This window comes from Pavona decussata, unplaced genomic scaffold (assembly GCF_977016875.1).
Source record: "Pavona decussata unplaced genomic scaffold, jaPavDecu1.1 SCAFFOLD_156, whole genome shotgun sequence".
NCBI classification, from domain to species: Eukaryota; Metazoa; Cnidaria; class Anthozoa; order Scleractinia; family Agariciidae; genus Pavona; species Pavona decussata.
In genome coordinates this window covers 1,554,076-1,569,540 of record NW_028145568.1, presented here as the reverse complement: position 1 = coordinate 1,569,540, position 15,465 = coordinate 1,554,076, and the positions used below count along the sequence as shown (strand labels likewise).

Sequence of the window (15,465 nt, the reverse complement as noted above, 5' to 3'; positions counted from 1 at the left end):
TTCTGGTTTGTTCCTGGTCACGGGATCACGTGCATAACAACGTAATGGGAGTCTGGGAACGAACACAGACGGGAACGCCTGCGAGATTTTCAACGTTTAGCTTTTTTAAAACGGAAGTCATGCAAAAGTTTTGCTTTTTCTCGTGGTTTTCTTTTGCTTACGTTTTTAATGTACTGTCTATACAAGGAGTACATATCAAATTATCAAGTCGTCATGTTTATAATGAAACGAGCGACATGGCTGCAAGGCAAATGTTCAAGAAATTCGTCAAGACACATAACAGGACATATGTGAGTGACCCAGAGGAATACAGTAAAAGGCTGGCTGTTTTTAAGGTGATTCTTTTGTGAAGCTGTTTCTATGAAATTTAAAACGCGGCGTCAGTGGAATGTGGGGCTGATTTATATCTTCCTTGCCATAAATAGCGGGGGTGGACGGCTGGAGTGGGTTGGGGGTATTTGTCTATGTTTTGGCATAGGTTTGCTGTTGGGGGTTTGAATAAATGTAGATGAACATCTCCGATTTTGGATTACTAATAATCGAAGACAGTCTTGCAGTCATACCTGTTTACTACAGGTCTAGATCCAGATTGCGACAGACTCGCTTGACCGTCGAACCTGTATTAAGAAGTCACCCACTTTGAATGGCTAACTGACAACTTAACACGGGCTGACCGTTTAATACAGGTAGCACAAAATACACGAGAAACACAATAAAAGCAACATTTAATACACCTGTATACTTTTGTTAACTTAGTGCACAGTTCATGTACAAAAGCGCTCACAAAATCACTTGGTTAAGAAACTGCAATGACAAAATGGTTTGACAAAGGAGAAAATGGTATTAATAGAAACAAACTAATGAAACATTAACACCAAGATCTCACAGTCAGCATTGTACTGTAGGTTGTTACAAATTCAGTTGCCTGGCATGCCACTTGTTACTATACTTGGTTGTAAGTCGTTTTCTTTTACAAAATGACAGGTCAAGACAATAGAAACAGGTCTTTGGGAGTTAGTAAAGGGTGATGGCAACCACTTAATATAGGTGACTGCTTAAATAGTGGACAAAATTACATTAATTAAAGGCCGATTTAGACGGTACAAGTTTTGCTTATGACTGTTGCATACGATTTCTAGAGCTCGCGCTGCTCTCGTCACTCAACATTGCCTTTACCTTCGATTGAAAATCCTATGAAATTTTTTGTGAGGTACACGACAGTCATAAGCGAGTTGTAGGTTTGATTTACATGAAACAATTCTTGTCGTAGGCCTGTTGTAAGCTTGTCGCATGCAAGAAAGTCATACCGTGTAAATACCCCTTTAAAATCCTACGACATTTTTTGTGACGTACACGACAGTCGTAAGCGAGTTGTAAGTTTGATTTACACGAAACAATTCATGTCGTAGGCCTGTCGTAAGCTTGTCACATGCGACAAAGTCGTACCGTGTAAATCGCCATTAAGGGACACAATTTTTAGAACTTTGACAACTGACCAGTTAATACGGTGCCACACCAGGTTCTTCAGGGCAGAGGGACCACACTGAACCATACCCTATCCACTGGCATGTCCCACTATAGGCCATATCAGAGAGAACCCCCCCCCCTCCCCTCCCAGACAAGCAGGCTGCAATAAATGTAGGTTATGCTGAATATGTTTGGCGTGGCTTTCAAATCACTTGATGTACTGGTGTACAGTCATAATCTTTTTGTAAAGTGGTGTAAGACAGAGGCAATGCCTATCTTTTCGTTGTATTTTCTTTTAGGAATTTCTACTTAGTTTTTCAATGTACCCTGGCTAACATTTGGATTTAGCTGTTACCACTTAAATTCACAGGCTATTTTTCCAACTCTTTCATGGCAGTCTCTCAGTACAGCAAAAAGCTCCAGAAAATATCCATACTCCCCCAAAGGAAGGTTTTGTTTTGCACCTCCCACCCCCAGGAAATTTTAGTTTAGCCTCCTACTATCATTAATCGCAGGAAAGCCTAGTGAGGCATGCCAAGTTAAATGCAAGAGAGCTACAACTAAATGGGACAGCAGTGTATGGTGTGAATCAGTTCTCAGATTGGACACAGCAGGAATTTAGAGGTACGTATTGAGAACATTTAATAGATACCCTTCAAAGAATAATTAGACCTCACAATAAAAGCTAAGGCCAAGAAAACCAGTTTAAAAATTCAACTTCAGCATCTTGGGGTCTGAAATTGAGTTAACCATGAAAAACCTACTCCAGGTCTCTGAACCACTTGTGATCAACACACTCCCTGTATATCACACATGTTACCCTATAGCTTACTAAATCTTTAAGGGGCTGTTTACATGGAGGGAGGAGGATCCTAGAAGGCGGATCAATTTTTCGTTTGGTTTATATGCAGAAATTTTGGTCGGAGTGGTTACCAAGTGGAGAAGGAAAAGAAGAAAAATTGTCGAACTTTAGCAGCTGAACGCTCGACTGCCGCCGTATTTGTTTTTTTTTGTCCCTAGTACTAGGATCTTCCGAGCAAAGGTAGTTTACATGGTGCTAGGATCTTCCTAGTACTAGGATCTTCCTATCTCTCAGCTAGGAAGATCCTAGCACTAGGGCCAAGTACAACTTTTTGCATGTAAACTGAAAACAGAAAACATATGGCGCTAGGATGATCCGCCTTCTAGGATCTTCCTTGTGCTAGGATCTTCTTCCCTCCATGTAAACAGCACCTTACACTGCTGATTTTGGTTATTTCATTCTGTAGAATTCCTTAGAAGAGGCAGCATGACATATCACGGAGTCCACACAAACAGTATTGAAGCATTCCAAACACCAACATGCAAACCTTGTACATGTAACTTAAAGATTGACGTTACGGCTACACCAAATAGACAGGACTGGTATGTAATTGATTGAACTATTAAATAGAAGAAGGATCCTTGCAGTTATTTATGCAACTTATAATAAGTACTTGCCAAAAGAAAGCCTGAAAAAAATTTAGGCTTGGATGGGATTCAAACCCTTACAATGCCTCTGCAATGCCGATGCAGTGCTCTACCAACTGTGCTATCAAGCCAGCTGGGAGCTGGTCATATTGTGAGTTCGTAATATACCCGTGAAGAATGAATAAATGAATTTGAATATATGAAACATATGTTTGACCGGCGGGTGAAAGATTAAATAGAAGAAAGATCCTCGCAGTTATTTACGCAACTTAAGTAGTTTTGATTGATTGAACATACAAACAGTATTGAAACTTTCCAACCACCAATATGCAAACCTTGTAACTTAAAGCTTGCTGTCAGAGATACACCATATAGACAGGACTTGTATGTAATAAGTGATTGAAGTATGTTAAACCACTGTTGGCATGTCATAAGTCTTCAATGAATTTATCATCTAATATATGTGTTTCAGGAGTAAAAAAGGAAAGGTGACAGCTGTGAAGAATCAAGGAAAGGTGGTAGATTTAATTCTGTCATTTTTTTTTTTCCATTTTTCTAGTTGTTTGATCACTGAACACTGATTGATTGATTAATATTGATAATGCTTTGAAGTATTATGTTGCACTTGTCTCAGTTTGTCCATTGCAGGGTTTTCACTAACTTTGAGTTACATGACTTTGTATAGATGGCATATTTTATCAATTTGCTTTCATTGATTGATTGATTGATTGATTGATTGATTGATTGATTGATTGATTGATTGATTGATTGATTGATTGATTGATCAGTCGACTGATTGATAATGCTTTGAAGTATTTCATTTCACTTGTCTTATGTGTCCAGGGTTTTCTTTAATTTTGAGGTACATGTATAGATGGCATCTTTCATCAATTTGCTTTGTTTAGATTGACTTTCAATCTCTTCCAAGGCAGGTACCATGTTCAGTGTACATGGATGCCAGTACCTGGATCCTTGCTTCTAAAAAAAAAAACTTCCATTGTCAAGCCTTGTAGTTTTACTGCATGTATCTGTCATGATTGAACATCCACTCTTCTGAGACCCACGCTCAGCACCTGAGACATTTCCCCTACACTGATACGACAAAGTATATCCTTCTGTCATATTTCATACATTGAACATTCGTCTAATATCCAGCTTTGAAGTGTTTGGCTCCTTATGATAATCATTAAAAGATATGTGATCTCAGTATCAATTTACTTGTTTAAAAAAATAGTAGACAATACCTGGAATTGACAAAGTCTTAAAGTGCTACTGGGTAACAGTTAAAATGCTCCAGGGATTGAAGGGCGGACAACATTATAAGCTCTCTTACGTCAAATTTTATATATGGTTCATTTTTCACTGCACTCTAAAGTGCCTGAATTGTTTGCATTTAGCCTTCAGTTTACAAAAGTCATTTTAAAACTTTGCTTCTTTTACTTCAAAGCATCTGTTTTTCCATTTTTTGCTTTGTTTTTCTTTCACTGACTCATATATTTTGACCTTGTTTTTTCTCAAAACCTAAATGGGAACCAGTAAAGAAAATGCAGAGTGATGTTTTCTGATAAACGATTAAAGGCCGCGTACAAAAAGAGGCTTTGTATATCAAGAATTTAATTTTAATCATAGCTACTTATTTGTTTTTCATGCACCGAACTGTGTTATCATGAGACAGTGTGGAAGCTGTTGGTATGTGATTTATTTTTAGTAAAAGTTTACTTAGGACAATGCCTCTTAATACAGAAGCTTTTCATACAATAGTATTTTTGCAGTTTTTGACTATATGGGAAAAGCAGATCTTAGTATAGGGTACTGGATTCCAGAAAGAAAACTGGGGGTAGCGGGGCATTTTTTAGAGATAATTAAGTAACAATAATTATTATTCCAAGAAGCAGCAAAATACAAAGCAATGTATGGCACTTTTTTCCAAATTGAAGCTTTATTATCTCTGAAAACATGCATGATTACCCCCAATTTTCTTTTTGGATACTAAGGGCACTTGCAAAAATATCCCTGTGATAGTAGGCACCACACATAGGAACCCGAGTATCTTGAGATTCACACATATGCACAGTAACAAAAGCAGGCACCATTCTTAAATTTTATTTCAAAGTATTACAGTCCGTGGAAGTAAAGTAACTGAAGGGCCTCTGGTGTCTAGTGACAAGCTGGCTTCAAAAGTTTAAATTCCTCCAAATTTGCAAGTTCTATTTTGCATCATATCTTCTAAATGAAGTTCAGCATTAGTAAAAAGTGGATTTTCCAGAGAGGTATGAGGCTGTAGTGACTGATTGGTAATATTTGCATTTAACTCCAAAGTGTATTAATAAGAAAGTATTTACTGACACTCCAGTGTTGCTTCTTTTAATAGTAATTCTAATACTTGATGGAATCATATAAAAACTGAAAAGGCAATAGTAATTACCACTTCGATTTCAACACAATTGAAAACAGAATGGCTATGGGATTACTCGCGATACAACATGCACATAAGAAACTGTGTCAGTAAGAACAATTCAATGTTGGTTTTGCTTTTACTTCTAATTTTATTGTTTCAGAAAGTGGGCACATACTTTTTTTTTAAACCGGTCGGATAGTGAAGTAAAGCAAAACCAAGGCAAATGCAAAGTTGAAGGGCTTGGTCAAAAAACTATCTCGATAAGCAGAAAATACAGTTGTATAATTTGTCTGCGAAATTTAAACTGCTCCAGATAAGATCTATTTTGACATGCAGATTAATTATAATATAAGAATCATGGTTGTATATCTGTTTTTTTCAACAATTCATCCTATGAATTTTTTGTTGCATCCACTGAATTAATTATATTAAATTATGAAAGTGATAGGCTAATCATCAAGGTATATATCAAAAGTGGACATAGAGCTGTGCTTAGTTACATGATAAGAAAAGTATTACCCACACTAGAGCAATTAATTTAGAGTGAAATGTGGATTCCACTGGTTATTTTCCACTTAGTATAGAGTTAAACTGAGTTTGTCAATTAGTTTCAATGCTCAACCAAAAACCTCTCTCTGATAGCATATTGATTATTTTTTGTCTTTGTCATGTACAGGGCATTCACTGCTACTGAATGTATTGAGAGCCAGTGGGCCATAGCTAACAACCCTCTGACTGATCTCAGTGTTCAGGAATTTATATCGTGCTCTAGGGAGAAGGGTTGTTCTGGAGGCAATACTTATGAAGCTTTATGCTGGCTCCAAAGCATGGTATTTTGAATTGTTTATGTGTTTGGTATAAACCAGGGCTGAGTTGCTCGAAGCATGGTTAGCGCTAACCATTGGTTAAGAGGTATTAAAACCTATAGGTTGTCATGGCATTTAACCCGGGTTAGCGCTAACCATGCTTCGAGCAACTGGGCCTAGGAACAGTGGGAAACATTTTTGCCAAAAAAATTCCGTTGGTGCTGGAAATGTTTTCTTATCTTCAAAGAACATATATCCAACTATGTTACCTTTATGGTCAGACAAACATTTAAACAAACAGCTGAAAGGTAACATTGCAGACCTCTGAGGGAACAGCATGTATGAAGTCTAAACAATGAGGACCAAATCCTCCAATCACTGGCACCCAAAGAGAGGATTGAGATGCACCAATCACCATCAGCCACTGTGTTACTTATATTCAGCCAGTCAACGCCATAGCCTGATGAAGACCAGCTGTAAAGCAATCAAAATATTGTGATCAACACCTGTGCTACAATCATGAGACAAACGATATGTCATTCCAAAGCATGATGACTGGCACCTTTCATGACAATAATGGGTTTCAAATTTTGTTCCTTTATTTTAAGGACGGTGCCTACTAATACCGAAGTATTTTTGCGCAGTGTATGACTATGCGGGAAAAGCAGATCTTAGCAAGGGCTATCGGAATTCAAAAATAAAGTTGGGGAAAACCACACATTTTTTTAAGAGATACAGTAATTAAGCAACAATAATCTAAAAAGCGCCAAAATACAAAATAAATGTATGGAATTGTTTCCCAAATTGAAGCTTAATTATCTCTGAAATTGCGTGGTCACCCCTAATTTTCTTTCTAGATTCCAATAACCCTTGCCAAGATCCGCTTTTCCCACTTAGTTAAAAACACAAGAAATACCCCTGTTTTAGCAGGCATAGCCATTAAGACACCCGACTTTCTTGGACCCTCACAAGACGAGCAGAATGTATGCGTAGCAGCAAAGGAGGTACCGTCCTTAAGCGGTACCATTTCAGTAAAAGCTGGTGCCTGTAGTTGAAAGGCAAAGGGGCAGCGCTTTGAAACTGTCTAATGTGGGATGCATGTCTGGCTGTTTACACAATTTGAATTTCAAAATGCATGTTGGTTATCTAATAACATTCAATGTAATACAAACTTAACAATTTTAACAGTCTGAAGTTATAATTTAAAATACAAATTAGCGAAAGAGAGCACATTTCAATAATATTATTTTTGCTAATTGATTGCATCTGGGTGTGACTAAAGTCCTAGGTGCTGTAGATGGTGAGTGTTCAGGCAATTACATTTGTCCCTTCAAAGTTTGTAAGGGCACATATCCTGCTAAGCAAGTAAATTATTTATACCCTGAATAATAACCAGTAATATTTTTTCTTAATTTTGGCTTCTTTTTCTTTTTTTCAGGGATATACTCTTGCTCCTGCTTCTGAATTCCCCTACGTTGATAAAGAAACGACATGTAAAACAAATCTCTTGTAAGTTTGTCATGCTGTGCTTAGTTTACAACCCAACTGTTAACTCTGTCTCCTGATGTGAGAAGACATCTATCTATCACACCTGTCAATCCGTCCCCAGTTGTTCAAAGAGCGGTTAACTTTATCCAGTGGATAAATTGCTATCCAGCAAATAAAAATTAGTGTACTCCAACCAAAGCTTTTGGCAAGTTTTTCACACAATCCCGTACTTAGATTAGACAGAGGCTTCTACTTTATACACAAATTTTTGTGCTATAACAAAATTTTCATACAAATTTTATCAGCCGCATAGCGACCTATCCAGTGTATAAAATTATCCACTCTTTGAACAACTGTGGCCCGGCATATGAAAGTGAACATGAAGTCAGCACCCCTTAACCCTACCAACTTGTATGTGTGTCATCTGCAGTCAGGCATGCACACTTGAATCAGACCAATCAGCAACAGACAATCACATCATCATTGACTGTTACAAATAACATCATCACTTGATGATGCACAACCACAATATGTAGCCAAATAATGCCATAAAAACATGCAGTTGAACTGCACCTTTCAAGCTCAAAATTAATCACTTGTCTCACAATTGTGTCACATGAGTGTGGATCACGATGTTTTGACTGATATACTGCTGGTCTAAACCAGGCGATGGTGTCAACTGGCTGTGAATCAATATAAGTAGCACCATGGTTGAAGGTGATTGGTACATTTTTATCTGCAGTTAGGTTCTTATGGATTGGAGGATTTTCTTCCTTGTTGTTCCCCAGAGGGAACGGTGTGTAGTCTGAACAATAATGATCAAAATCCTCCATTCTCTATCAACTACAGTTTTACTTATATTGATTAACAGCCAGTCGACATGGCAATGATGAGCAGTGTAGCAGTCAAGATGTCATGATCCACAGCTAGATGACACAATTGTGAAACCATTTTAAGCTACTAAATTTCAAACCTCAATGACTAACAGCTTTCATGACGCACCTTTTTAGGCAGAGATTTTTCAAACAGTGGTTGTGGCTATTTATTTCCCAGACATTTCAAAACGTTTTTTGTAAATTTGTCTACAAGAAATGCTACCTGTGATTTCATGGATCCAGTTGTCTATTATGTTTTGTCTTTCTCTTCTATCTTCTGGCTGAACCAGAAGGCTCTACTTAATAGCTTGGACCTGAAGAGATTGCCTGCACAGGTGGTGGGATTAGGCAAAGGTTTGGTGGCAGAGGCTGACTGAAGCAGCTCTGCTACCTAGTCTTTGCCTTAGAGCAGTTCTCAATTGAGTGTCAATTAAAAGTGATTTCACATTTGCGTTGGTTTTGCCTCATGTTTGGAAACCAAAGTTTGGGCCATTTTCTCAAACAATGGGAAGCCATACCAGAACCGTTTGTATCTTAGCCACCTGCATTTTCCCACACTTGACATTGGTTTCGTGAATTTGAGATAAATAATATTATTATTGGTTCATTATGCTGTTTACATCTGTTGTGACTGGTCAGAGTAACATGCTTTTGGTTAAGTCAAGACTGCTCTATGTGAACAATGTACTTACAATTTACACATGCTACTGTACAAAGGTTGTACATTTTAATTCAAACAGGTTTTATAGGCTGGGGTAGAATTAACAGTAATATAAATTACAACATACCGTATACCATTAAAGGGGCACTGCCACAGAGATTTTGCTGTATTTTGGCCAAAACTACTCAAATATTTGACAAAGAACCCTTTCTTTAACCCTTTAACCCCTAAGGCAAAACGACATATTCTCCAGATCCAAGTCTACAAATTCAATGTCTATGTATGATATACCATTTTAAAGCTACTCGTGAGTGTATTTCATAACTGATATAATTATGAATGAGGAAAGTTATGGCTTTGAGATAAATGGCCTTAAAACGTAAAAATTTAAAACTTCAAAAACGTCCCAATCCTTGTGTATATTAGGTATACCCCTAAACTATAGCTTATTTTGCAGGTCTCAACATCTTCATTAATGTGAGAGATGTCTTAAGACCCACAACTTTTAGGGGGGAAAAGTTGAAAAGTTATGGGGGTGGTTAACCATATCACATATGGGAGGGGGTTAAGTTTTTACCCTTTAAATGAGTAGATCTTTACAAGACCATCTTGGTGTGAAAAATTCATAGAAATCTGTCAAATACTGACATAGTTGTGGCCTTATGTGCCAAATGGCACTCTTAGGGATTAAAGGGTTAACAAGAAATCGCTCTTTATAGAGCACTGGGAGAAAAATGTTGCATGATTTATCCATGGAAGAGTAAACTATAATCAGTTTTTAGCAGTTTCTCCAAAATTCACAGTAGGAACTTGAAAAAATTGGTTATAATCCATTTCCTCCTATCCATCCACAGACAAAAATGATTCATACTAGTTTCTGTGCCCTAGTAGGGTTATTGTTAACAAACTTGAACCATTATTTTAATGTTCCAATCAATACAAAAGTTTTTTTCGCTATTTAAAGTGACACTAAAAATAACCTCCGAGTACCGATTGCCAGTTCAGTATAGTTATTTCATGACTTGACCCCTTGTTCTCACTTGTACTGTGATTTAGAAAAGGACAAGGTGTGAAGATAAAATGTGCATGTCAGCCAAACATGGTCAAGTAAGTTTAACATTTCAAAGTTGTTGTGAGGTCTCAATACCAAACTATTAACAATTAAATTTAACTTAAATATTTTTGGGTCATTTTAGTTTCTATCTTGTGGCTGCTATGACAACCATGAGGTTTTGTATTTCTTGGCACCACATTAGCACATTCTTGTGTGTCTTTCCAAGGTCTTTAACGTAGTTTCACTAGTGCTCAAAAGGTCTTCATGATACACAAGAGAAGAGAAGCATCACTGTACTGTGACATCATGTTATGTCATGGACATGGATCTTTTAATAATTATTTATTATCAACAGAGTTGATAACATAATTTGACTGCCATAAAGATTTTCAAGTGCTGACATGCCGAGTGTTAGCCCTTTATCAGAGTAAGTTGAAGCTGTGTCAGAGGGATTTGTTCTGACAAAGGGAAAACTTTGTTTCACAACTTTCTCTTTGCTAACAGATTGAGTAGACAGCTAACACTTATGTGTAGAACTCCTGCAAAAATGGCTGACATTTTAATATTCTTCTGTTTGCATTCAAAATAGCCGTACAAACCTTGTTCAAGGTAAAGTACTCTTTTGATATTTTTAACTCAAGAACAAAACTAGTGAGGCTAATTTAAAAGCAAACAAAAGATTGTTAAGATGTCAGCCATTTTTGCATAGGGTCTATAGGCATGATTAAGTTGTTACACTGTTAGTTTAAAAACTTATCGGTTGAATTTATAAGTTTCTGACTCTACACTGTATGAAAGTAGTGAGAATAGTTAGTTGTGTAGGATATGCAGTTTCAGTTGAATTTATAAATTTTTGACTCTACACGGTATGAAAGTAAAATTCTAAGCTTTTGCCTCTGCTAGCCCCCATCTCTATTTAGAGTCAGCTTGTCAGCTCTGATGTAAATTGCCTCCCGAACTCCTCTCGTAAACCAAGACTCTAGCAGAGTTGAAAGCTTAGAATTTTACTTTCATACTGTGTAGAGTCAAAAATTTATAAATTCAACTGAAACTGCATATCCTACACAACTAACTATTCCGAAGTGACATATTTAACTTATGTTTGTCTCCTCTGAAGTAAAACCGAGCAGGGTTATATGAAGCCGTTAGTAGGCTTGCATGGTCCGCTGGCAATTAATGTGGATGCTACCATGTGGCATGATTATCTTGGTGAGTTTCTTTTCTTATGTTAAGTGCTAGTTAAGAAAACTTCTCATGTATACCTTAGTGTAATAAGTAATTTATCAAACACAAGGAAGTGTGTCCCATCAAATTTCCAAACATGAAGAACAACCAACCAGACATTCACAGACATGGAAATTCACTGAAACACTCTTTTGAGTGTTTCATAAAGCTTCTCCTGAAACCATCAATCATTCTTGGAGAAATTTGAAGAGAAAAGTTTCACCAGATTTTATGATAATAAAAACACACTTCCAAACTCCTTCATGGAAAGGATTATTTTTTTTTGTGTGTGTGTGTGTGTATGTGTGAATTATTAAAAAGTTTGAAAACTCAATTTACATGTTCAATGATTTATTTGAGTTCTCCCAGGCCTAATTACTGGTACTAGAAGTGTTTCATTTAAAACATAATTGGGTAACACTGTTACACAAGGTATTAACTTACACTGTAATATCTTGTTTTCTTAATATCTTACACCTAGAGATAAAGTACACTCACATCATTGTACATGTTATTGTGACTGACCTGAGAAGTGACCAGTTCACTTTTTCCATAGCCCAGCATAGAATGATTCTTTGACACATGAAGGAGTCTGTTTCTATCCACACTCCAGCTACCGTCGGCGACATAATAATTAGTTGACACATTGTGTTTCTATAGTAGTTTCAGTGCACCAAATAACACCACTCTTTTTTACGAGCATTAAACTGCGTAAAAGACCCTGCTCCCCCATCCAATGTTGCTTGTTTGTACCTCGAGATCACAGTAATTGCCGCACAACATTGTTTGGGGCGTAGGGACTCTGAAAGGACAAGTGAGGGGGGCAAAAAGGGATCACAGTGACCAAATAGGATGTTAAAAAGGTAAATATGTCAACAATTTTGGCGCTGATTGCAGCTTGTCTTTAAACAGTTTTCTTTCTTTTCTTTTGTAAGGTGGCATCATACAACATCACTGTACCGACACAGACATAAATCATGCTGTACAAATAACCGGATACGACTTTAATGGTATGGTCCTGACAGCTCAGTGCAGTGCAGTTCCCAGTATACAATTTTTGAACAAATAAACTTTTAGACAACAAATGCCTGAACGTTTTTCCATTCAAACAAAAACACAGTCCAGAATTTTTACCATCTGAACATTTTTCAATCTGCCCATCTAGGTAAGTCTGCCACTAAATGGAGGTTTAAGAATTTTATCACAAGCATGGGTTGTGAAGACAATCAAAATTTGAAGCATTTCAGTGTCGTCTTCTTCAAATGAATTGAATTGTGAACTTTTGACACTGCACTGTACTCTTGTTCTTTTTTTTTCTCAGAAATTATGTGTCATGAGTTTGCTCTGTTGTAACTAAACTGTCTAACAGTAAATGGTTCTCTGTTCGATAAATTTAAAATTAGTTATGTATTTTATCATCTCGGAGTGTTAAAGTTTTTAGTCTGAAGTTAATCATGTAAAAATTTATATTCCCAATTCCGAACATTTTGGTAGTGAAAGTAAGTATAAGACTTGACTGATGTTTTGTTTTTTTATGGCAATACAGTGGAACCCTGCCTTAGTATCACTTTTAATTGTTATTACAACCACTTAATTTTTCCAAACAAGAACTCAGCTAGTAATCTGAAAATCTTACTAATGCAACCAATGATCACCTTTTGGCGTCCTAAGGTGTTGGGTTTTTCGAATGTAAGGTGGCTTCAATGACAAAAGCAAAGTTTTTGACATAAAAATGGCAGTTTATATCATCTTATAATCCTTACTACTTTCCTTTGTTGTTTTTCTCCTTGCATTTCCTCCTCTTTTGTTGGCTATCATAATTTGATGTTGCCTCTTTAGTACCACACCATTAATAAGACCAGAACTTCATGGCCTGCAAATTTTGTTTGAATAGTGGTTGTGAACCCAGAAATTCATGTGAGGTCAGGGCTGGGAATCAAAATGCTTAATGATTTAAAAAGAAATGCGGGTACTGGTCCTTTCCATACATCTGCTGCTAACAGGATCTGACAACTAACGTAACAGTATTAAAAAGCAAGACTAACTATAGTTATGTTAAGAATGGAGAAAAATTATAGTTCAGATTAGGTGAACAGACTTTGAATTTTAAGGCCCAACAGCCTTATTGTAAAAGGCTTTATGGAAATCTTCTTAAATAAATTGAATCTTAATTATATAAATGTTGATTACACCACACTTTTCTCCTTTCCTTAAGGCCACATTTGGTACTGGATTGTAAGAAACTCATGGGGATCTAGTTATGGCATCAATGGATACCTCTACATTAAAATGGGCGATAATTTGTGTGGTGAGTTCTCTTTAATACTTCTTTAATCTCCTGTCATCTCCCTTTTATCTCTACATCTCTGTCATTCTCCCTGGCTGGGCTATGAGCTGGCTCACATGATTGGGTTCTTTAGGGACTCAACATTAACTGACAGTTTGCTACCAAGGGATTGGAAAACTTCCACTCAGGAACCCACCTTGTAGGTTGCCCTGTGACCTGATTCATCCCATCATGTCTTTTCTGGAGGGGTGAAAGAATGTCGAAATCCTGGAGATTAGAGGAGAAACTGCGAAAAAATTGGCATGGTGGCATAGTTTTCCTACTAAAAAAAATGAGGCTAATAAGTGTTGGTTATGAAGCCTTGTTTGTATGGTTCATCCTTAAATATCACTTTCTGTCACTGGATGTATTTTGTGGGGATGGTGGGGGGGGGGGTAATGTCCTTGATAATGCGATGTGATGCTAACTTAGAACTGAGACTGCTGAGAAAATCCTAAGCAAAACCAAGAATGTGAAACAAAAGTGTCCTATTGAAGACAGTCTTGCTGTTATACTGCTTATTATGCTGGAAGTAGGTTCTAACTTTTGACTCCATATATGGCATCCTCAAATAAATGCTATTGAGAATTATAGTCCTCGTTCATCATGTCCTTCTATGTTAAGATGTGTCCAATGCTATACCGTTCTTCCAACAATAGCCTACTGTTAAGAAACAATTCCTTGGGTACATCTTATCGTGTGAGGGCTTTGTGAACCTAGCCCCCCTTTTGTTATCATCATTATCATCATCATCTCTTTCTCCTTCTCCCCAACTGCGGAATAGGGTCTGGGTCGCCACTTTATTGTGGGGGTGGGGGTGAGGTGTGTGTGGCTCAGTGTCCCCAAGAGCTATGCCAGCTGGGACCTTGGTCGATGGTAAGTCAAACCTTCCCAGATTGGTACAGAAATAGAGTGCAGACAAAAGATAACCCTCGTTTCTGTTGGTGGTGGGTTGGGAATGGAACTAGTCACCCCATCCTGTGAAACATTAGTGATTATGATTGTGTTATGTAGGATAAAATTTATAGTCATTTGCAGTTTACTCGGGTCTTTGACTCCCATGAGAAAAGGATGACTAAATACAGCTGTAAATCTCATTTTCATTTTGGAATTGTCAAGTTAAAGGGGCTCATTTTGTCTTCTTTTTCTCAGGTGTTGCCAACTCACCATCCTACGTTGTAATCTAACATAACAGAAGGTGGAAAGATCAGCTGCTTAGAAACGTGACGACTAGCAAACAGGGGTGTCAGGTCATTTCACCCCTGATTTGTTGAAAACAACGCAAACAAAAGCTTTAAATCAAAATGTAATAATATAAGAAAGTGAAAGGTGTCCCAGATACAGAAATTCTTTAATCAGGTAATAACAAATCACTTATATTTTAATGATAGTTGCTATAATTATAGTTATATTTTGCAGGTAAACAATTTTCCTAATGGTTTAAAATAGAATAAATGACAATTTTGAACCAAATACTCCACTTGTATTTTTTTTTTTTTTTTTTTTTTTTTTTTTTGGTCTGTTAACACCACTTCTCAGGCCTCAAGAGGTTTATGTAATAAACAATATTTTTCAATGGCTTTCAGTAAAAATTTTATATAATAATTTCTACATGTAAATGAAATAACTAAATAAATATTTTTTACTTGATGTTGTCTTGTCAGTAGTTTGTGTTTGTTTCAAGGTAGCCCACCTTTTTATCCACTGGATACATTGC

The 15,465-nt window shown here is 36.9% G+C and overlaps 1 protein-coding gene across 1 annotated transcript; it reads left to right on the top strand.

The window, feature by feature from the left end:
- The first annotated feature begins 66 nt into the window (after positions 1-66).
- Positions 67-15,398, top strand: LOC146465194 (cathepsin O-like). The gene is made up of 12 exons (XM_085128584.1): positions 67-335; positions 1,983-2,091; positions 2,736-2,871; positions 3,389-3,431; positions 4,592-4,605; positions 5,991-6,144; positions 7,559-7,629; positions 10,201-10,251; positions 11,316-11,407; positions 12,358-12,432; positions 13,638-13,730; positions 14,901-15,398. The coding sequence occupies exons 1-12, from the start codon at positions 120-122 to the stop codon at positions 14,933-14,935; spliced, it is 1,089 nt and encodes a 362-aa protein (XP_084984710.1). The 5' UTR covers positions 67-119; the 3' UTR covers positions 14,936-15,398.
- The last annotated feature ends 67 nt before the right edge of the window (positions 15,399-15,465 follow it).